The following is an 18465-nucleotide window of genomic DNA, read 5'->3' on the forward strand; positions in this document are numbered from 1 at the left end:
TCAACTTTTGGTATGATTAGGGTTGCTTTATTTCGTAAGTGAAAATCCAGGACACTGCTGGCCGGAAGCTTGTTGGGGAGCATGGGGGGAGGGGATGTTGGACCGACAAAGTTGTGTGTTTGTAGTCATGAAGTATTGATACTTTTCTGTTCATCTGTGTCACTACGTTTTTAAGAACCAAATTTCTTTAATATGATTCGAGGGGGAAAAATAACTGATTTGACAGTCTCAATGCAGTTTCTAATCGCAGAAATTTCGAAACTATCAGGAAACTGCAGACATTGGTCTGCAGTCCCATCTGGTGTGTGGAATTACGAAATTTCCTTCCCACCCGTATCACGTCCTATACGTCTCTAATTTAAGAGAATGAAATAAGTCCGAAGGAATTTTTTATGAACAAGCGGATAGAACAAGGCAACTGGTATTTTTACTGAACCAAAAGGGGGGGGTTGGACCCGTTGAATCCCCCTTAAATACGCCCATGGTTATACAAATTATTTCCCTGTAATAATTATACATAAACTAAGTATAGATATGTACTGTGCAACTAATGTAATCTTCTCAGTGTATTTTCTCTTATCTGCACAAAAATATTTGATCATAATTTGCGCAACAGAAATGGAACACAAACTGAAATTGCTTTATGGAAAAGAAAGTTAAATAGGCTTTATAAATAAAGTGAAGAATGTGAAAATTCCTATTTTGCACTACATAGGTTATGGTAAATATCGATAAATATAAGTTTAAAAAATATTTTTGAGTGTCTGGTCAGCAACCAATTTTATAAGCAATATTTCTCGCATGGCCTGAGAACACACACGCAGCTGAACCCTTTCATTTATCTTGCACGTGAGCAGCACCGATATTTCATAGAAGAATGATCATTACAAAGCATAGCTTTCCTTTCTCCTATCGCTCCTTCTTCCATTATTTAAATCGGTACAGATTTGTAAAACCGCTGCACGTGTTCGCTCACCGTGGGCTATCCATCCGGAACTGGACGCTCGAAGCAGACGACAAACGAGCTCTCCCTAAGGAGTGACGTAGTAACATGGCGGCGGCGTGTTTTCAGCGCAACGCTAGCCTTGCAACTTTGGAAGTCTCGTTTCTGCCTTAAACTGGACGCAGAGAAACGCGAGAACTTGCAGGTGTAATTTTTCCAGGGTGTAGTTTTTAAAATTGTTGTAAAAAAAATTGAGTGGAAATGTCCATTTCAATAATTAACTACATAAACTATCAATACATCTTTTGAATCTTGCATAAGAATACTTCTTATGTGCACATAACAAAAAATAATTACAAATTACAAGTAATTATCTTTTGTATGAAAAAGTGGCTGCAGGACAGGACCAGACGATGTATCAGTTGGTTCTGCGTCATCTGTAAAAATTAAACAAATAAATAAATAAACTAAATAAATAAAATAAATTTTCATTTTACATACACTATACAAAATAATAAATGGAAAAACTAAAAATACATCAGTGCATGTAGGAGAATCAAGCAAGAGGCAAGATGAATAGACCCAAAAAAATTACCTCTTCTCACTTCATACATAAAATACTAGAGTTTGCAACACTGTTTATATTGTCGACATTGCAACACTGTTTATATTGTCGACAATAATTATTACGAATATAACCTACCTTCCAAATCTTCAAATTCATCTGCATCATCAAAATCGTCGCAAACTTCAAACTCTGAGGCGGAATCCTCTATGCAGTCTGGATCTAACGACGCCATGCACGTTAGAAGGTAATGCATTCCTTGCTCACATTATTGCCACTGACGAGACATGGGCCAGATCGTACGAGCTAGAATTGAAGCTGTAGAGTAATGAGTGGCATCATCCGGCTTCACCACGTCCAAAAAAGGTCAGACAGGAACTGGCGAATTTGAAGGTGGTGATGATTGTGGCATATGACCATGAAGGGGCTATCCTTGCACATAGTGTTCAACAAGGTGGTACAGTGAATGCAGACTGTTAGGTCAGTTACCTTCGTGACTGTTTGCACCCTGCTCTTAGGCACAAAAGACCACATCTCCTGCAATCAAGACCCATCATTCTCCAAAATAACGCAAGTTGTCATACAGCACAAGTGGTGCAGAACGTACTGCAACAATGGTGTTGGAGCACCCACCTTATTTCCTTGACATGAGTCCCTGTGACTTTGATTTGTTTCCCTAAGATGAAGGAACCGCTGAGGAGGAAACACTTTCCAGACATCCCGAGCATCATTTCAGCCATAGGACGGTCTCTGCGCACGCTGGCACGAACAGGAGCTACCAATGTCATCCGACGACTGCCAGATGTTCGGAAACGTGTTCATAGCAGCAGGAGATTCCATTGAAGGATTGTAAATGATTCCATGTATGTATCTTCTTTCATGTCTCTTTCTCATACATGTTGCTGTTACAAGAAAAGTGGCCCTCGTAGTTTGTTCCGTATTAAGATTGATACATAATTATGTAGGATTGATGCTATAATTATGTTGTTGTTTTTTTTATAAAAAATTTAATTCTTTGTTTACCATTAGTCAACACGTGGCAAGCTCATCACTGATGCCTCTATCCAACAGTGAATTTCTGTTCAATTTCCCTACATGTGAGGTTAGTATTCTAAAAAAAAACTTAGTTAAGTGTAATTGTAAGTCTGTTGCTTGGCTTGGCTAACCTTCTTACATACATGACTTGGTCGATAAAAGATTTGGTTCCTGGTCTGGAAAACCTGAAAAAGTCAGGGAATTTTCTTTGTACAAAATTTTAGACACACTGATGTAATTCTTCAATGTTAAGTGTTATTTTCTTTTCATTGCCTATAGGGAATGCACTTTGCTTTTCAAGAATGAGAAAAAAGCGAGAAATGCGCTTGAGGAACTGCAGGGAAAAGTTGTGAAGAACGGCAAGAGGCTGTTTGTGAATACATTTTCCAGTGGAAAGAGAGCCAAGATGGTGAATCCCTTGAAGTAAGCGTGAAATTCATTCTTTCACATTTATTAAATTCTTTCTTAGTGTCCTTCTGTACTGTGTCCTGGGAATCTATTAACCTTTACTGGCCCGTTGATACCATATGGTATCATGGTGCTGATTACAAAATGTATGTGCTTTTTGGACCTTCATAGTCTTATGTTTGGGTGGAAACTCTGACACAGGTCTGGAGCAAGCCTGGGAAATTCACATTGATGACCAACCTCTCCCCTCCCCCCTCCCACTCTGCAACATATCCATGCCACATTTCTGAACAGTGTTTCACATTTTGGCTCATTATTCAACTTGTATGGCACCCAGGAACATGAAACATGTTTCATTCTCTTGAGAAACGTCCATTCCTGAAAATAATACTAAGGTTTGCGCCATCTCTCCAAAATAGCAGGAGAAGAGGAGGCAAACTCTAGATTTTTGTTTTTTCCATTGAAATTCGGGGGGCGCGCCACCCCCCACCATCTCGGTTCTGCCTTCTGAATTGTACACAGTTGCATGCTCTGATGTCTTAGCTGCAAAACAAGACTTATCCGAAGTAAATTGCTCACATAGTGCCAGAGTTATAACAATTTTCTGAGCAATATGCAAATTACCTATTTTTCGTAAAAAACAGTGTTTCACATTTGGGCTTATTATTCAACTTGTATGGCACCCAGGAACATGAAACATGTTTCATTCTCTTGAGAAACGTCCATTCTTTGAAAATAATACTAAAGTTCGCACCCTCTCCCCAAAATAGCGGGAGAAGAGAAGGCAAACTCCAGATTGTTATGTTTATTCCTATTGAAATTCGGGGGTTGTGCCCCCAAGCCCCCCTTCCTGGGTCCGGCATTCTGAATTGCACACGGTTGCATGCGCTGATGTTTTAGCTGCAAAACAAAAGTTACCCAAGTAGATTGCTCCCATAGTGCCATAGTTATCACAATTTTCCTCCAAAGAGAGTTCAAATTTAAAATTCCCGCCGAGAAGCCTGGGTCAGAACGGGCTGACATGAACCTGCTCAGCCGTCTAAAGGTTAAGCACGGCTGCGTATAATAGTAGAGAGACGGAAAAGAGAGTGAGCAGAACAGTATGCGCTACTGTAGCTTCAGCTGCTTTTTCTCTTGCACTCACTTTCCCTCTCACATGTTCATTGGTTGAGCTCTCGAGTTACTACTTGTGCAGAGACTATTTTTTGTTCTCTTGCTCCAGACATTTCCATGACAAAGCATATCTTCACATCCTCTCCTAGTGTGTTTGTTCATTACACCTCAGTCAGTCAAATATGAACCAAAAATTTGGTCTAACTTTTTTAATACCTGAAAATATACACTGCTGGACAAAAAAAACGGACACTTGCATTTTTTGTGATAACGCATGAATTCTGATTCGAAGGCTAACTAAATGTAGCAGAAATTATTGGAAATAAGAAAACCTGAATATATTCAACAGAAATCAAATTAAAATTTGTTAATAAGTTAAATTAGAACAAAAACAAAAGTTACAGAAAACTACCATAAAAAGAAAAAAAGGAAATTTTAGCAATATTTCTTTTTAATAATTGTTAACTGGTACTGGTGGGGTATATAAGCTGTCTAGAAGCGGGTGTTACCTCCCCGGGCATCTACACTGCTCAAAATAATTAGGGGATCAGGCAAAAATAATTTTTTCTTGTATGTACGCATTGCTTGCATGATAGAATTATTTTCCTGTAGTTTACGGTTATTACAAGCATAAGAAAACAGTTTTTTCTTTGTGACGTTTCAGGAGAACACACGCTCCTTTCATCAGACATTTATTTTCATTTTGACTAAAGATACAGTTATAACAATGGTTAGTAATTTTTAAACATAAAGAATCTGTTATATAATGGATGTTGTCAATGTTACATTGTTGTAATATAGCAACTTAACTGTGAAAAAAGCAGTCTATTTTATTTTTATTTTAGAATTTTTTAAATTATGAATCCCAAATATCATCAGGTAATTCAAATTCATCATTGTTTTCACAAAGTCTCTTGATGTTTTCTGTTACATTAAATTTTAAAGATGGTGGCTTACTCCATTTGTGAAAAAGAAAACTCCACACTGGATCTATGTTACCATTTTCATTATTTAATTTATTCCAGTGTTCTTCTGCAATGAACGAGGCTTCCCAGACATTCAACTCTGTGTTTCCCGTTAATCTTTTTAAAACCCTTCTCTTTTTAATCAAATGCTTCTCTTCGATGATATGAGTTGACAAACCTGTTCTTGGGTTTAGATTTATAATGTCCAAATCATGTTCGTGCCATCTTATTGCCATTTTCCTTGCTGTTTGTCCCACATAATCTTTTGAACATGAACAACTTATATTATATATTCCTGTGGTTTCCACATCTGGTAGCGAGTTTCTCATTTTGAATTCATTAAATGTACATTCCAAACTTCTTGGTGCTTTAAAAACAATTTTGAAATTAAAACTTTTAAAAATTTTTGCAATTTTATGTGAGAATCCCTTGTGGAATGGAATGCACACAAATTTCTTTTCAACAGATTTTTCATCTTTGTCTGTATAATTTTGGAACAGGCTTTTTCATAAATAATAGAATTATATCGGCTCTTAAAACAGTAGAATTTATTAATGATAGGATATCATATGCAGTTTTACAGGGTAGGTGGTGTAAAATTATTTTAATAAACATACATGCACCAACGGAAGATAAAGATGATAATACTAAAGATGATTTTTATGCAGAGTTAGAACAGGTTTTTGATAAATTTTCTCAGTATGATATGAAAATTCTGTTAGGTGACTGTAATGCACAAATTGGCAAAGAAGAGACGTTTAAACCCACGATTGGTAAAGAAAGTCTTCATGAATTAAGTAATGATAATGGTATAAGATTGATTACTTTTGCAACCTCAAAGAATTTAATTGTGAAAAGTACCACTTTTAAACATAAAGATATCCATAAATATACCTGGTCTTCTCCAGATGGTAAAACTCACAATCAGATAGATCATATTCTCATTGATAAGAGAAGGCATACTAGTATAATTGACGTTCGTACACATAGAGGTGCTGACTGTGCCAGTGACCATTATTTAGTAATTGCTAAATTAAGAGAAAGACTCTCAGTGATAAATCATAAGCAACAAAATCTAAAAGTTCTAAAATTTGATACAGGAAATTTTACTGATGAAAGAATTAAGAAAGATTATCAAATTAAACTGTCAAATAGATTTGATGTTTTGCAGGATTTAAATGATGATGAAAATATAAATGAAACAGACGTAAATAAGAATTGGGAGCACATACGTAATGCAATAGAATCAGCAGCTAAAGAAAGTATAGGATACCATAAACCAAGAAAAAGTAAGCCATGGTTTGATAATGAATGTCATAATCTAATAGAAATAAGAAATCAGGCTAGACTTAGGTGGTTAAATAACTCTGATGATACAAATCTAAACAATTATAATAGAATAAAGCGAGAAGTTAACCGCACGTTTAGAAGTAAAAAAAGGGATTACTTGAAAACCAAAATTAACGAAATTGAAACAAACAGCAAAAATAAAAATATCAGAGATTTATATAAAGGTGTAAATGAATTTAGAAAGGGGTGGCAACCTAAAGTAAACTTGATAAAAGATAAAGACGGTGATTTTCTAGCTGACCCAAGCGATATTCTAAATAGATGGAAGAACTACTTTAATGACCTTTTAAATGTCCATGTAGGAGATAAATCAGAAGTGAATGAAGTACACACAGCAGAACCTTTAGTTCCAGAACCCAACTTGACTGAAGTTAAAGATGCTATTAAAAGGCTAAAGAATAACAAAGCACCTGGCATTGATTTAATACCAGCTGAGTTAATTAAATATGGTGGAAATTCATTAATGTATCAAATTCATAAATTAATCTGTTTAATATGGAATAAAGAAGAAATCCCTCAACAGTGGAAAGAATCCATAATTGTTCCTGTGTTTAAAAAAGGTGATAAAATGAACTGCAATAATTACCGTGGAATTTCTCTACTCTCAACAACATATAAAATATTATCTAACATTCTTTTAACAAGACTAACCCCATATGCTAATGAAATTATAGGTGATTATCAATGTGGATTTAAACGTAACAGATCAACTACAGATCAAATTTTTCACGTCAGACAGACACTTGAAAAAAGTGGGAATATAATCAAAATGTCCATCAGCTATTCATTGATTTCAAAAAAGCATATGATTCAGTCAAAAGAGATAAACTATATAATATATTAGTTGAGTTTGGAATACCTAAGAAGCTTGTTAGTATGATAAAAGTATGCACCAGTGAAACAGAAAGTAAAATTCGTGTGGGTATTAATATGTCTGACAAATTTACAATTCATGATGGGTTAAAACAAGGAGATGCATTATCTCCACTGCTCTTTAATTTTGCCTTAGAATATGCTGTTAGGAAGGTAAAAGAAACTAAAGAAGGACTAAAATTAAATGGTGTGACTCAGTTGTTAGCATATGCAGATGATGTAGACTTACTGGGGGATGATGTGAATACAATTAAGAATAATGCTAAAATATTTTTCAAAACTGCTAAAGAGATAGGTTTGGAAGTTAACAAAGAGAAAACTAAATATATGCTTACAGGCCGAAACCAAGTGTTAGGTAATAATCAAAATCTAATTATCGATAACAACTCGTTTGAACCAGTTTCCAAATTCAAATACTTAGGAGTAATATTAACAAATGAAAATTATATTAAAGAGGAAATAAAAAGTAGGCTTAATTCAGGAAATGCATGTTACTTCTCTCTTCATAAACTTTTGTCTTCTCGTTTAATATCTAAGAAACTAAAAGTTAAAATATACAAAACAGTAATTTTGCCTGTAGTATTATATGGATGTGAAACTTGGTCCCTTACATTGAAAGAGGAACATAAATTGAGAGTATTTGAAAATAAGATCCTTAGGAAAATCTTTGGAACTAAAAGGGATGAGGAGACAGGTGAGTGGAGAAGGTTACATAATTTAGAACTACATAATTTGTATTCATGTCCAGATATTATTAGAATAATTAAATCAAGAAGACTTAGGTGGGCAGGCCATGTGGCACGAATGGGAGAGGAACGAGGAGTTTACAGGATTCTTGTTGGGAAACCTTATGGTAAGAGACCTGTAGGAAGGCCAAGACGAAGATGGAGGGACAACGTTGAGATGGACCTAAGGGAAATCGGTAGGGATGGAAAAGAGTATATAGAACTTGCTCAAAATAGGGAAACATGGAAGGCCTGTGTTGCTGCAGCCATGAACCTTCGGGTTTAAGAAGGCTAGAGAGTTAGTTAGTTAGTTATGAAAATGGTAACATAGATCCAGTGTGGAGTTTTCTTTTTCACAAATGGAGTAAGCCACCATCTTTAAAATTTAATGTAACAGAAAACATCAAGAGACTTTGTGAAAACAATGATGAATTTGAATTACCTGATGATATTTGGGATTCATAATTTAAAAAATTCTAAAATAAAAATAAAATAGACTGCTTTTTTCACAGTTAAGTTGCTATATTACAACAATGTAACATTGACAACATCCATTATATAACAGATTCTTTATGTTTAAAAATTACTAACCATTGTTATAACTGTATCTTTAGTCAAAATGAAAATAAATGTCTGATGAAAGGAGCGTGTGTTCTCCTGAAACGTCACAAAGAAAAAACTGTTTTCTTATGCTTGTAATAACCGTAAACTACAGGCAAAAATAAGTATGGATCAGACCAGATATGTTGTCAGTGCCTGTATGAGCTACAATCAGCTGCTAAAGCCCCATAAACGAAAGTTCCAGTGCCTTAAATATGACGTAACCTTTGCACTGGTGATATCAATGGGTCGAGGGGAGGAGTCGGTGCATGCTGGAGTTGTATGCTAGTCGTCTCTGGTTAGCGATACAGTTCAGTTGGGGAAGGCAAAGGTTCAGATGAGAAAGGCAATGCCGCACCAACGTGATTTACCAGAAGCTATGGCTTTGAGAGTGATAGGAAGGATTGAAGCTGGGCAGTCACAACGCCAGGTAGCACACGCCATTGGAGTGTCGCAAAGTGTGATTTCCAGACTATGGAATCATTTTGAAACAACAGGAAGTGTTCGCAGAAGACAAGGCCAAAGTCGTCCATGAGCAACAACATCGAGTAAGGACCGTTATCTCTTAATCACAGCCCGTCGGAACAAGGGGCAGAATGCAATGCTACTGCAATGCTCCTGGCAAACAGCAACGGGACGCAGAGTGTCATCTCAAACTGTCCGTAAGCATCTTCATGAAGGTGGCCTCTATGCACATAAGCCCATGGTTGTGTGTTCCATTAATGTTACAACACCGTATAGCCCGTAGAAACTGGGCGGAGGAACATGGTGGTTGGGGACATGCCGAATGGAGGTCCGTTCTGTTCTCTGATGTTCGCGATTCAGTGTGGAACCTGACAGTCGACGTGTTCTCATCTGGAGGGAACGCGGAACACAAAACAACCCAGCTTTTGTGCATGAACCCTCCCGATATGGTGGCGGTGGACTGACGGTGTGGGCAGGAATCAGTATTGGTGGACATTCAGACCTGCACATCATCCACGATGGCACCTTGAAAGCTCGAAGGTATAGAGACGAGATCCTCCGACCTTATGTCGAGCTTTATGCTGGTGCCATTGTTGATTCTTTCCATTTCATGGATGATAATCCTCGTCCACACCGAGCTGGGTTGGTGGACGACATGCTAGACCAGGAGGGTATCGAACGTCTGCCCTGGCCAGCTTGCTCTCCAGACTTAAATCCAATCGAGCACATCTGGGATGCACTAGGCCGACAAGTTTCAGCTAGATCAGCACCTCCCACAACTCGTGCAGAGCTGGAAATTGCCCTTCTGGCAGAGTGGTGACGCATCCCCCAACAGCTCATTGATTCCATGCCACGCATATGTGCAGCTGTGTTGGTCGTTAGGGGAGACCATACACTTTACTAGAGGAGAGTTGCTGTAGTGTTTGTGTCTGTTTTTGTGCTGTCCTACTGATGCTCTAATTGTCATATCGCGTCACATGTCATTAATGTAAATAACATCAGGTATCATGACAGCATATCTTGCTGTAACTAATCTCAGAATGAAATAAAGGATCTGGTATTAGTATGCTTACATAAGTTTTGATATCTGGTCTGGTCCCTTACTTATTTTTGCCTGATCCCCTAATTATTTTGAGCAGTGTATTACATCTTGTAACTGCCGTGGCATACTTCGGATAAGGTCGGCAATCACTTCTTGGTCAAATTGCTCCCATTCTTCTTGAATAACACGCTTAGCTCTTCAATTGTTTCTGGAACTATTGCGCGGTTTCTGATATGTCGTTTCAGTTGATCCCAGACGTGCTCTATCGGATTTAGCTCCGGACTTGGTGGTGGCCAAGTAATCCCAACTTTGTCCAGATACTCCATGACAATATTCACAATGTCAGGATGCGCATTGTCATGCATAAAAACAAAGTCCCGGCATATGGTACTACATGATCTACCAAACTTTCTGTAATATACCTGCAAGCTGTCATTGCCCCATTCTCTACAAGAACCAACTCTGTACGTCCTTGTAAAGAGAGATCTCCACAGACCATGATATTCAAAGGGTGTTATTTCAACGAAACAACATTGTGCATAATGCTCATTAGATCTTCTATTCACATGTTCACACCCGTCTGATGAACGTAGATTGAATTTTGACTCTTCGGAGAATAAAACCTTTTTCCACTGCTCCACATTCCAATGTAAGTGTTGTGTAGCAAATTCCAGCCTTCGCTTCTGGTGAAGTGTTAACAACCTGGGACCTGTAGCCAGCCTCCGAGATGATAAACCACTTTCATTCAGTCTTCTACGAACTGTTCATGAAGAAACCACAGCTCTATGAACATTTCTCAAATGCTGTGCCACAATATTTGAAGTCATATGACGGTCTCTTAAGACTATGATACGCATTAAATGATCTTCCCGTGCTGTTGTGCATCGTTTCCAACCAGAACACGATCTTCTACCATAGGAACCAGTTGCATCGTATCGTCTGAGAACTTCATGGATAGTACTTCGTGCTATATTTAGCACCCAAGCAATATAGCGCACACTACAACCATCATCAAGAAGTGCTACTGCTTTTACTACCTCTTCACGTCTCATTTTCAAGCTAACAAACTTACAATACACTTGCAAGAAAAATACCATCAATGACAATGTCAATAATATCTGTTACTATGGTTACTATGAACCAAAATTCATGGCTCTCTAGATATTAAACAAAATAACATCAACAGGAATTGAAAATCAATAAATTAAAACAAAATTGCATGAAATTGATTTTGAGCTTACTAGGTGTTCCAAATAAGTAAATACGAGTAAATAAATAAATAATAAACTGAAAAAGTATGGAAAATGTTCAATAATGAATGTTCAATTGTTCAATACTTAACTTAGAGCGTAATTCATAAGTAATTGCAATTCAGATGCCAAATATTAAGGTGCCCGTTTTTTTGTCCAGCAGTATATTAGAAATACCATATTTCATAGTATAATCATTGTATATTTTATGCCAAATTTTTTGGCAAAAAAAAGTCTGGTGCGACAATTATGTGAAGCTTTTCTCTAAGAAAAATTGTGCCAGTATTACAATAACCTATGGCGCAACATTCCTTGATGGCCAGAGTCTGCCTACCAACCGTCGAGGTGAGAGATCATCAAACCAGTTACGGGGTGATGTGTGGTCAGTAGAACGAACACGCAGTCGTTGTTGTAGGTTTCCGTAACCAGGTTATGATACTCATTCGAAGCTTCCCAATTCCCTCACGATGGTGGGTGGCCCACCAGTCCTGTAACAGGCCGAAATCTCTGTAGAAAAGTTATGCTTCCCCCAGGAGACTCGAACCGGTGTGCATCCCGTAGCCAGAGCCCAAAGCATGATGCCTTGGATCGCGTGGCCACAATACAGAAATTATAATATAATTAACAGCACCAAATCACTTTAAACCACAAAGTGTTTGCAGTATGCAGGTGATAGTTTATGACTTGCAGCAACAAAATTGACAATATTTTGATGCGTGTCCTTCCCATTCCGTCTGATTTTTTCTTGACTGCATTCGAGGTACTTTGGGGTGTAAGGTGTGACCCGTTCGGTAGGCAACTACTCTCTTCCACTAGACCATGTACTGCATTTTGCATACTAATGAGGTTCTTGCATCTGGACTTAGAGGCAGTATAATCCTCTACAGGGCCTGTGTTGTGTCTCATCCACATGTGTGTATGATCGTTCTCTCATCAATTTCATCTTTTGACAATTCAACCTCATCTTCATGATTTGCCTAAAGTAGCAGAAAAGCAAAGTAAAATAAATCAGTCAGTGAGTGGTGCTTTGGCATCCAAAATCAATCTTCTAGGTGAGAGTAATAGGCACTGACCTCAGTCACTTGCGAGTAGCCCTGAATAGTTGCGTGAGGAGAGATGGATGGGCAGTCAACTCTGCTATGCAGGAAAACTGGTTCGGTTGAATTGTTTTCTTTTCTCTATTTCATTCCAGCCAAAACTGAACTAAATGCCATGTTGTCTCTAGATATCTGTTTGGCGGTTACGCGGAGATAGGTAATTCACACTAATAAGTTCAAATTTCATTTTTCCGCACGTTTTTTGTTTGCGATTGATTTCGCCACCTGTGTGGTAGCTTTGTCTGGCTGTACTGTCTTGCTGCGGGTGACGTGCTTCCTTTTTCTTCCACTTGCATTCGTTACAAAGATGCACAAAAGAAACCTATGCAGTAGTAACTACTCCCACCAACCCCAAGGCCTTCAACAAAACCTGGCTTCCTGCCATCAGAAATATGCATGCCCACCCAACCAATTCCCTCTGCTGGACGGCAACCTCAAAAAACCAAGCATGAACCTTAAGCACCTGTAAAATAGCCATCTGCGGATAGGAGTGAAAACGAACACTTCCTACAGATGCAGACGACGAGACCAGCAACGGACAGTGCCAAGATCCCGATGCATGGCAAGAGAAGAAAGTGAAAGGCCCATGTCAACTAGCACCACCATGAATGCGAGCAGGAGAAAAAGGAGCCACGCCACCCACAGCAAGACAGTACATGCCTGACGAAGCCACCAGACAGATGGCAAAATCGATCGCAAACAGAAACTGTAACGTGAACTTATTAGAGTAAATGCCGTGTTTAATTCCAAGGAGGCGAAAATAAAATTTAAACATTAACAATTCATATCCCTAGAACTTGCATGGTACTGGCTAGATTTCAATATCTGAATATCTGTGTGTGGAATCAGTCCAGGTAGAAGCAATGGTATCCTGGTGATGAACATTGATTGATTGATTTGCTTTATTTTACTTCGGTATTATGCCACTTTTGGATAATTGCAAAGATGGGGATGACTGATGATGATGTGATGAAATTGATGACTAGACACAAACATCCATGAGTCATTCCATGCAAAATCAACACATCCTCCAACCTGACAACCACCAATTTTTCGTTGAATTCAATATGCCGGACCTGCGCTTGATACATGGCTAGGGATCTCCCTGTGCCTAACCTATTTCTTTCATGACCAATTATACCCAGAATAACTACTTTACATTTTGTAGGGGGTGTTAAAGGACATTTGACTCATCATAGTTCATGTACTGAGGCTTTTATCAATCACATAGTTACACATATTATTTTGTATCTTCTGATCCCATTGCAGTCGCAGAACCCATATTTTGATATGTTTTAGAGTATGGCATGAGGGACCAAATATATTTCCTTATTTTTGGTGATGACGTGTTTTGAGATATTCAAGGTCAAGGTCATGTGACAAAATTATATTTTTATCCAAATGTAGGCTTGTTATATATCACTGGAAAGCTTGTTCAATTCCATGTACAATAAGCTTTATTTGATCTTCCTAGGCAAAATAGGGGCGGAGTTACAGCACATTTAGTACAGCTAAGCGGGCTCAAAGAGAGCAATTTATGCAAACTTTGACCTTGAAAATAATTTAGCAATTACAAGACAAACGAAACTATAAATTTTCATAGTTACTAATTTCCATGCATAGTTTCAACTCCCCAAATTTCATGAAAATCGGAGATGGTCAGGTCGGAAATTGCACATATCTGTGTTGATTTGGCATGGAATGACTCCCATGCCCTAGCCGGGATTCGAACCTGAGACCCCTGGCATCGTAGAGCAATGTGCTAACCACTTCGCCACAGGGGTTGGCGGGTAATGTACATAACTTACCAAAAGTTATAATGTGTGCCATAACCCAGTTAAATTTTAAGTCATTCACTAATTTTGCCTCTAGAAGTTTATAATTATCAGCAGAATTAATGTTAACGAGCTTTGTTTAATTTTTTTTCAGATTTCATATTTCAGAGTTACCAGATGGAGTAAATAAATCACATATAAAACTTTGCTTCCCCACTTGCGTGGAAATCGAAATAGCACAGAACCGCAAGAATGTGTGGTAAGTACAAGCATGCTCAACCCTAAGAAACATACAAACATCCAAAATGCAGATTGATTTCAATTTACAGAAATTCTATGCATTCAGATTGGTATTATTATTAATAATAATGTAATTAATATAACAGTGCAGGGTACTGTACAATATTCTGAAGACACTAACACAAGGACCCTCGTTTTAACACACCATATATAAAAGGAACCAAAGTGGAAGGTAATATAACATTCTGGCACAGGTAGACTAATTTTGTATGAGAAGCAGTAGTGAAACATCAGAAGAAACATGTATATGAATTTCATAATTATTTTGCTATAGAGACATACTGTTTTTTATTGTAGGTTAGGCACACACAGGAGATGTACTGCGTAGAAATTTTCAGCGAGAAATGCATGCTCGGCCTGGCCTTGCCTGATCTTTCGCTATTGGTCTTTTACCTGTGTGGAATCGTCTCTGCCAGTGCTACCGCAACGAGATTTGTTGCCTATGAAACAGTAGACTTCGACGTTGCCTGGTTCTTTTCAGCGTAGAAAGATCAGGTGAGTCCAGGCTGGCTTGGTAGCTCAGTGGTTAGAGCAATGGCACGGTATGGCAGAGTCCTGGTCGAGCCTGCATTTTTCGTTGTAAATTTCTACATGCTGTTGTTTAAAAAAAGTTCAGGGACTGTGCTAATATCTAACATAATTGCATGGGAATTGTTCCGTTTTGTTCAGACTGGACAGTGATCTAGACTGACACATGATTCAAAGTTTTGTCAGTGGTGTTCTGTCAGATGACAGGAGGATGGATTATCCATTGCATCCGAAATGAATATTGGATAATTTGAAATCCAGATATCCGTTATCTAGTTTTTGTGGCCATCACTTGTAATGCCATTGCCTTCTAATCAAGGATCTAGGGTTCAGTTTTTGGTGGAGGTATTATCCACGGTGGTTTGGATTGCATTTTTAACTTTAGGTCCAATCCCGATTAGCTAAAAAACAAACTTTCACACTCATTTTAAATTTTCTGAACCTGTTGCTGACATTTTGGAATCCACAGATCCCTAATATAATATATTCTAAACAACACTGGGGAAACATTGGTATCGGTAAGAGATTTGCCACCGGTATTGGTTTAAACAGGTATTATCCCAGCTGTAGTTTCAACCTATGCCCAAGTGGTGTATTAATTTCAAACTTGCTTCTTAGTAACTGTTGTGTTCTTTTGCAGGAATGCAAAAGTACTTTTTGGATCAAAGACAGATGCCTGTAATGCTCTTCCACATTCTGGTACGTGTACAATTAATGGTGTTGAGTGTCCTGTAAACTATGCTTTCTTGTCACATGAAGAGATGGATACAATGAGGAACCAAAGTATGTGTTATTGAAAACCGCATTTAAGATGAGGACTTGGTGTCATCTACATTTGTATATCTGAACTCCTTTAGTACAACACCATACTTCAGCAGCCTTTGCTTTCTATGTACATTCATGGAGCATACAAGTACAGTATGATTTATATTGTATAATATTTATTAACTAATTGTAATGCTTTGTTACCCTCATTAAAAAAGATACTTTTCCAAATAAGAATGATAACAAATTGTTGGAAATAAATTTGAAACTGCAACTGTAATGTGCCGAATTATGACCATTAATTTCGTACCTGTCTGGTTATGTTGTACATATAAAAAGAAATAAAGGAATTGTATTTCTAAAGTATGTGACTACTTCTTCGTTCATAGTTTCACTGATCACTCACAAGACCAAATTTCCAACACCTGCCTTCCAATCCCACAAAATGGAACTTGTATTGCCTGCATAGAAGTCAGATTATTTTATATTAAGTCTCTATTATGCTGCTTGATATGTTTTCTGGGTTCTTGTTTTGAATCCCAAGCAGCAGTGATAATCAACATTTTGAATATAGATTTTTTTCTCATGCTTCTTTTTCCTTCGATTTTCTGGATAGAAGAGGCATGTTGCTTCACATTTAAATTATTTTTTCCTCCTTGCGTATAAACAACAAGCATGCAATTCTCTGTACAATATTGAATCATACCCAGGGCTGTATCAAGGTTTGTGGGGGCCCCAATTTTTTTATTATTTTTTACTAGGAGCTTTATTAGCTCAATATGTTAACCATCAATTTTCAGCAGTTGAAATGGTAGACCTGATTTTAGAATTGGTAGTCATTCATAAAACATTTCAACATATATCCTGCAGCTAAGTAAATTTCAAGTAAAACGTTCAAACGTCGCCACTGACAATCCATGACAATTCAACAGAAGAAAAAAAAGGTAAAGTGCTCCCCTGTGCTTAGCACCATGCCATAGGGGGTGCGGGGGTAACACCCCACACTTTCTTGATCTGTTCGTGACTGGGGGTGATGTGATCACAATTCAACAGCAAGGGAACTAAAATGCAATAACCAAAATATTTAATTGGTAGAGCAGCAGTATCTTTAATTATTGTTAGGAACTGGAACAGCATTGCCAACTTTTTACGATTATTTGTTATTTCCGTTATTCAACGTCAGTTTTTTCCTGTTGAAGTTAATCGCGATGATGAGTATGAATAGATGATTATGAATGAAATGAAAGGACATATATAAATATCTATATATTCAGAATACATGTCGTATGATTGTTACTTTATGAGAACCTAGTTTAACTGGTGCTTATACATAAATAAATACACACATAAATGCAAATTGAATTACCGTGTCAGAACAACAATATGAATTTAACAAACGGCTCGCACAAGCCTTTCCGAGCCTGCTGTGCTGCAGCACATCCCCGCAGGTACCAACATTTTGTGGTATTTATTTTTAAAAAATGCAATAACTGAGTCTTAACTTATTGATTGATTGTTAAAAATTAATTGGGTTTATCACAGAGTCTTAACTTATGACTTATGAGGGAACATAAACACACACTAACACCATTAAGCCTTGTTTCCATGATATGAAAAACTCAATATGCTGACCAAGGCAGAAATTTATTTTATTATAAAATATAAACTAAATGTAACGTTTCAACCTTATGTTTATGTTTTATAATAAAATAAATTTCTGCCTTGGTCAGCATATTGAGTTTTTACATATACAGGGTGTTTCTAAAGGTCGTTTACAACGCTTGGGAGGTGATTCCTCACACGAAAACAAGCAAAAAGTCTAAGTTCCATTTTTACGACTGAGGCTTCGTTTCCGAGATAGGAGCCTCGCAAAAGGTGACAAAGTGAACGTCACACCTAACTGGGACGAATACTATCACAGATAGAGAGGCGGTTCCAAGGGAATCATAAAGGAATCGTATGTGCTCAGTCCGGAAGTCACTATGAAAAGTTCACTGCACGCATGCGCAATGGAGTCCTCAAAGGAATTGGGGATTTCCAGCAACAACAATGCATGGAAAAGGTATGTAACGCAGCAAGAAGGACCGTGACAATGAGAAATGCGTTCAAGACAACACATCCCGACCTCAAACATCAAAACATGACCACCGAACACAAAATCCGAAAAGTTGAGCACGGTTGCATACCCCAGTTACACGCGAGGAATGAACGAATCATGTCATGTGGCATACGAGAGACAGGAGGAGGGAAAGAAAAACACAATATCAGATGATTGCGACAACGTGTATTTTTACACGCGACAACTGCGTAATATCCCCCCCCACACACACACACACAACAAACAACAAATGCTACAATATCTTACGCACAGACAGTCCGTGTCACTGTACACCAACTGAAGATGTCACTTTCACCACACAAAGGGGGTGGGGAGCAATACCAAAAGTGTTCTCACTGGTATTTGCCGAGGGCAATAATCACAGACGGTTTTCAAAATGTCTGCCGTTTACTTCTACGCAGAGATGACAGCGACGAATCAAGGATTGTCGAGTACGAGCAAACAAGCCAGGTGTATCTGCTACCGTCGCGGCGGCGACGTTGATGCGAGCAACGAGGTCCTCAGCTGATGTGACAGGTGTGTCGTATACGAGGGTTTTCATTTCTCC

At 37.9% G+C, this 18465-nt stretch overlaps 1 protein-coding gene across 3 annotated transcripts in view; it reads left to right on the forward strand.

Annotated features, from left to right (window-relative positions):
- Positions 1-16162, forward strand: part of LOC145994398 (uncharacterized) — a 30513-nt gene extending 14351 nt beyond the window's left edge. For all 3 annotated transcript variants that reach the window (XM_083130520.1, XM_083130521.1, XM_083130522.1), the window contains exons 3-5: positions 2823-2966; positions 14361-14465; positions 15675-16162. In XM_083130520.1, the coding sequence (XP_082986646.1) occupies positions 2823-2966; positions 14361-14465; positions 15675-15831 (406 nt within the window). In that variant the 3' untranslated portion in view covers positions 15832-16162. The remainder of the gene's footprint in view (positions 1-2822; positions 2967-14360; positions 14466-15674) is intronic.
- Positions 16163-18465: the final 2303 nt, after the last annotated feature.

The sequence above is a fragment of the Lepisma saccharinum genome, chromosome 10 (assembly GCF_977018435.1).
Source record: "Lepisma saccharinum chromosome 10, izLepSacc3.1, whole genome shotgun sequence".
Lineage (NCBI taxonomy): Eukaryota > Metazoa > Arthropoda > Insecta > Zygentoma > Lepismatidae > Lepisma > Lepisma saccharinum.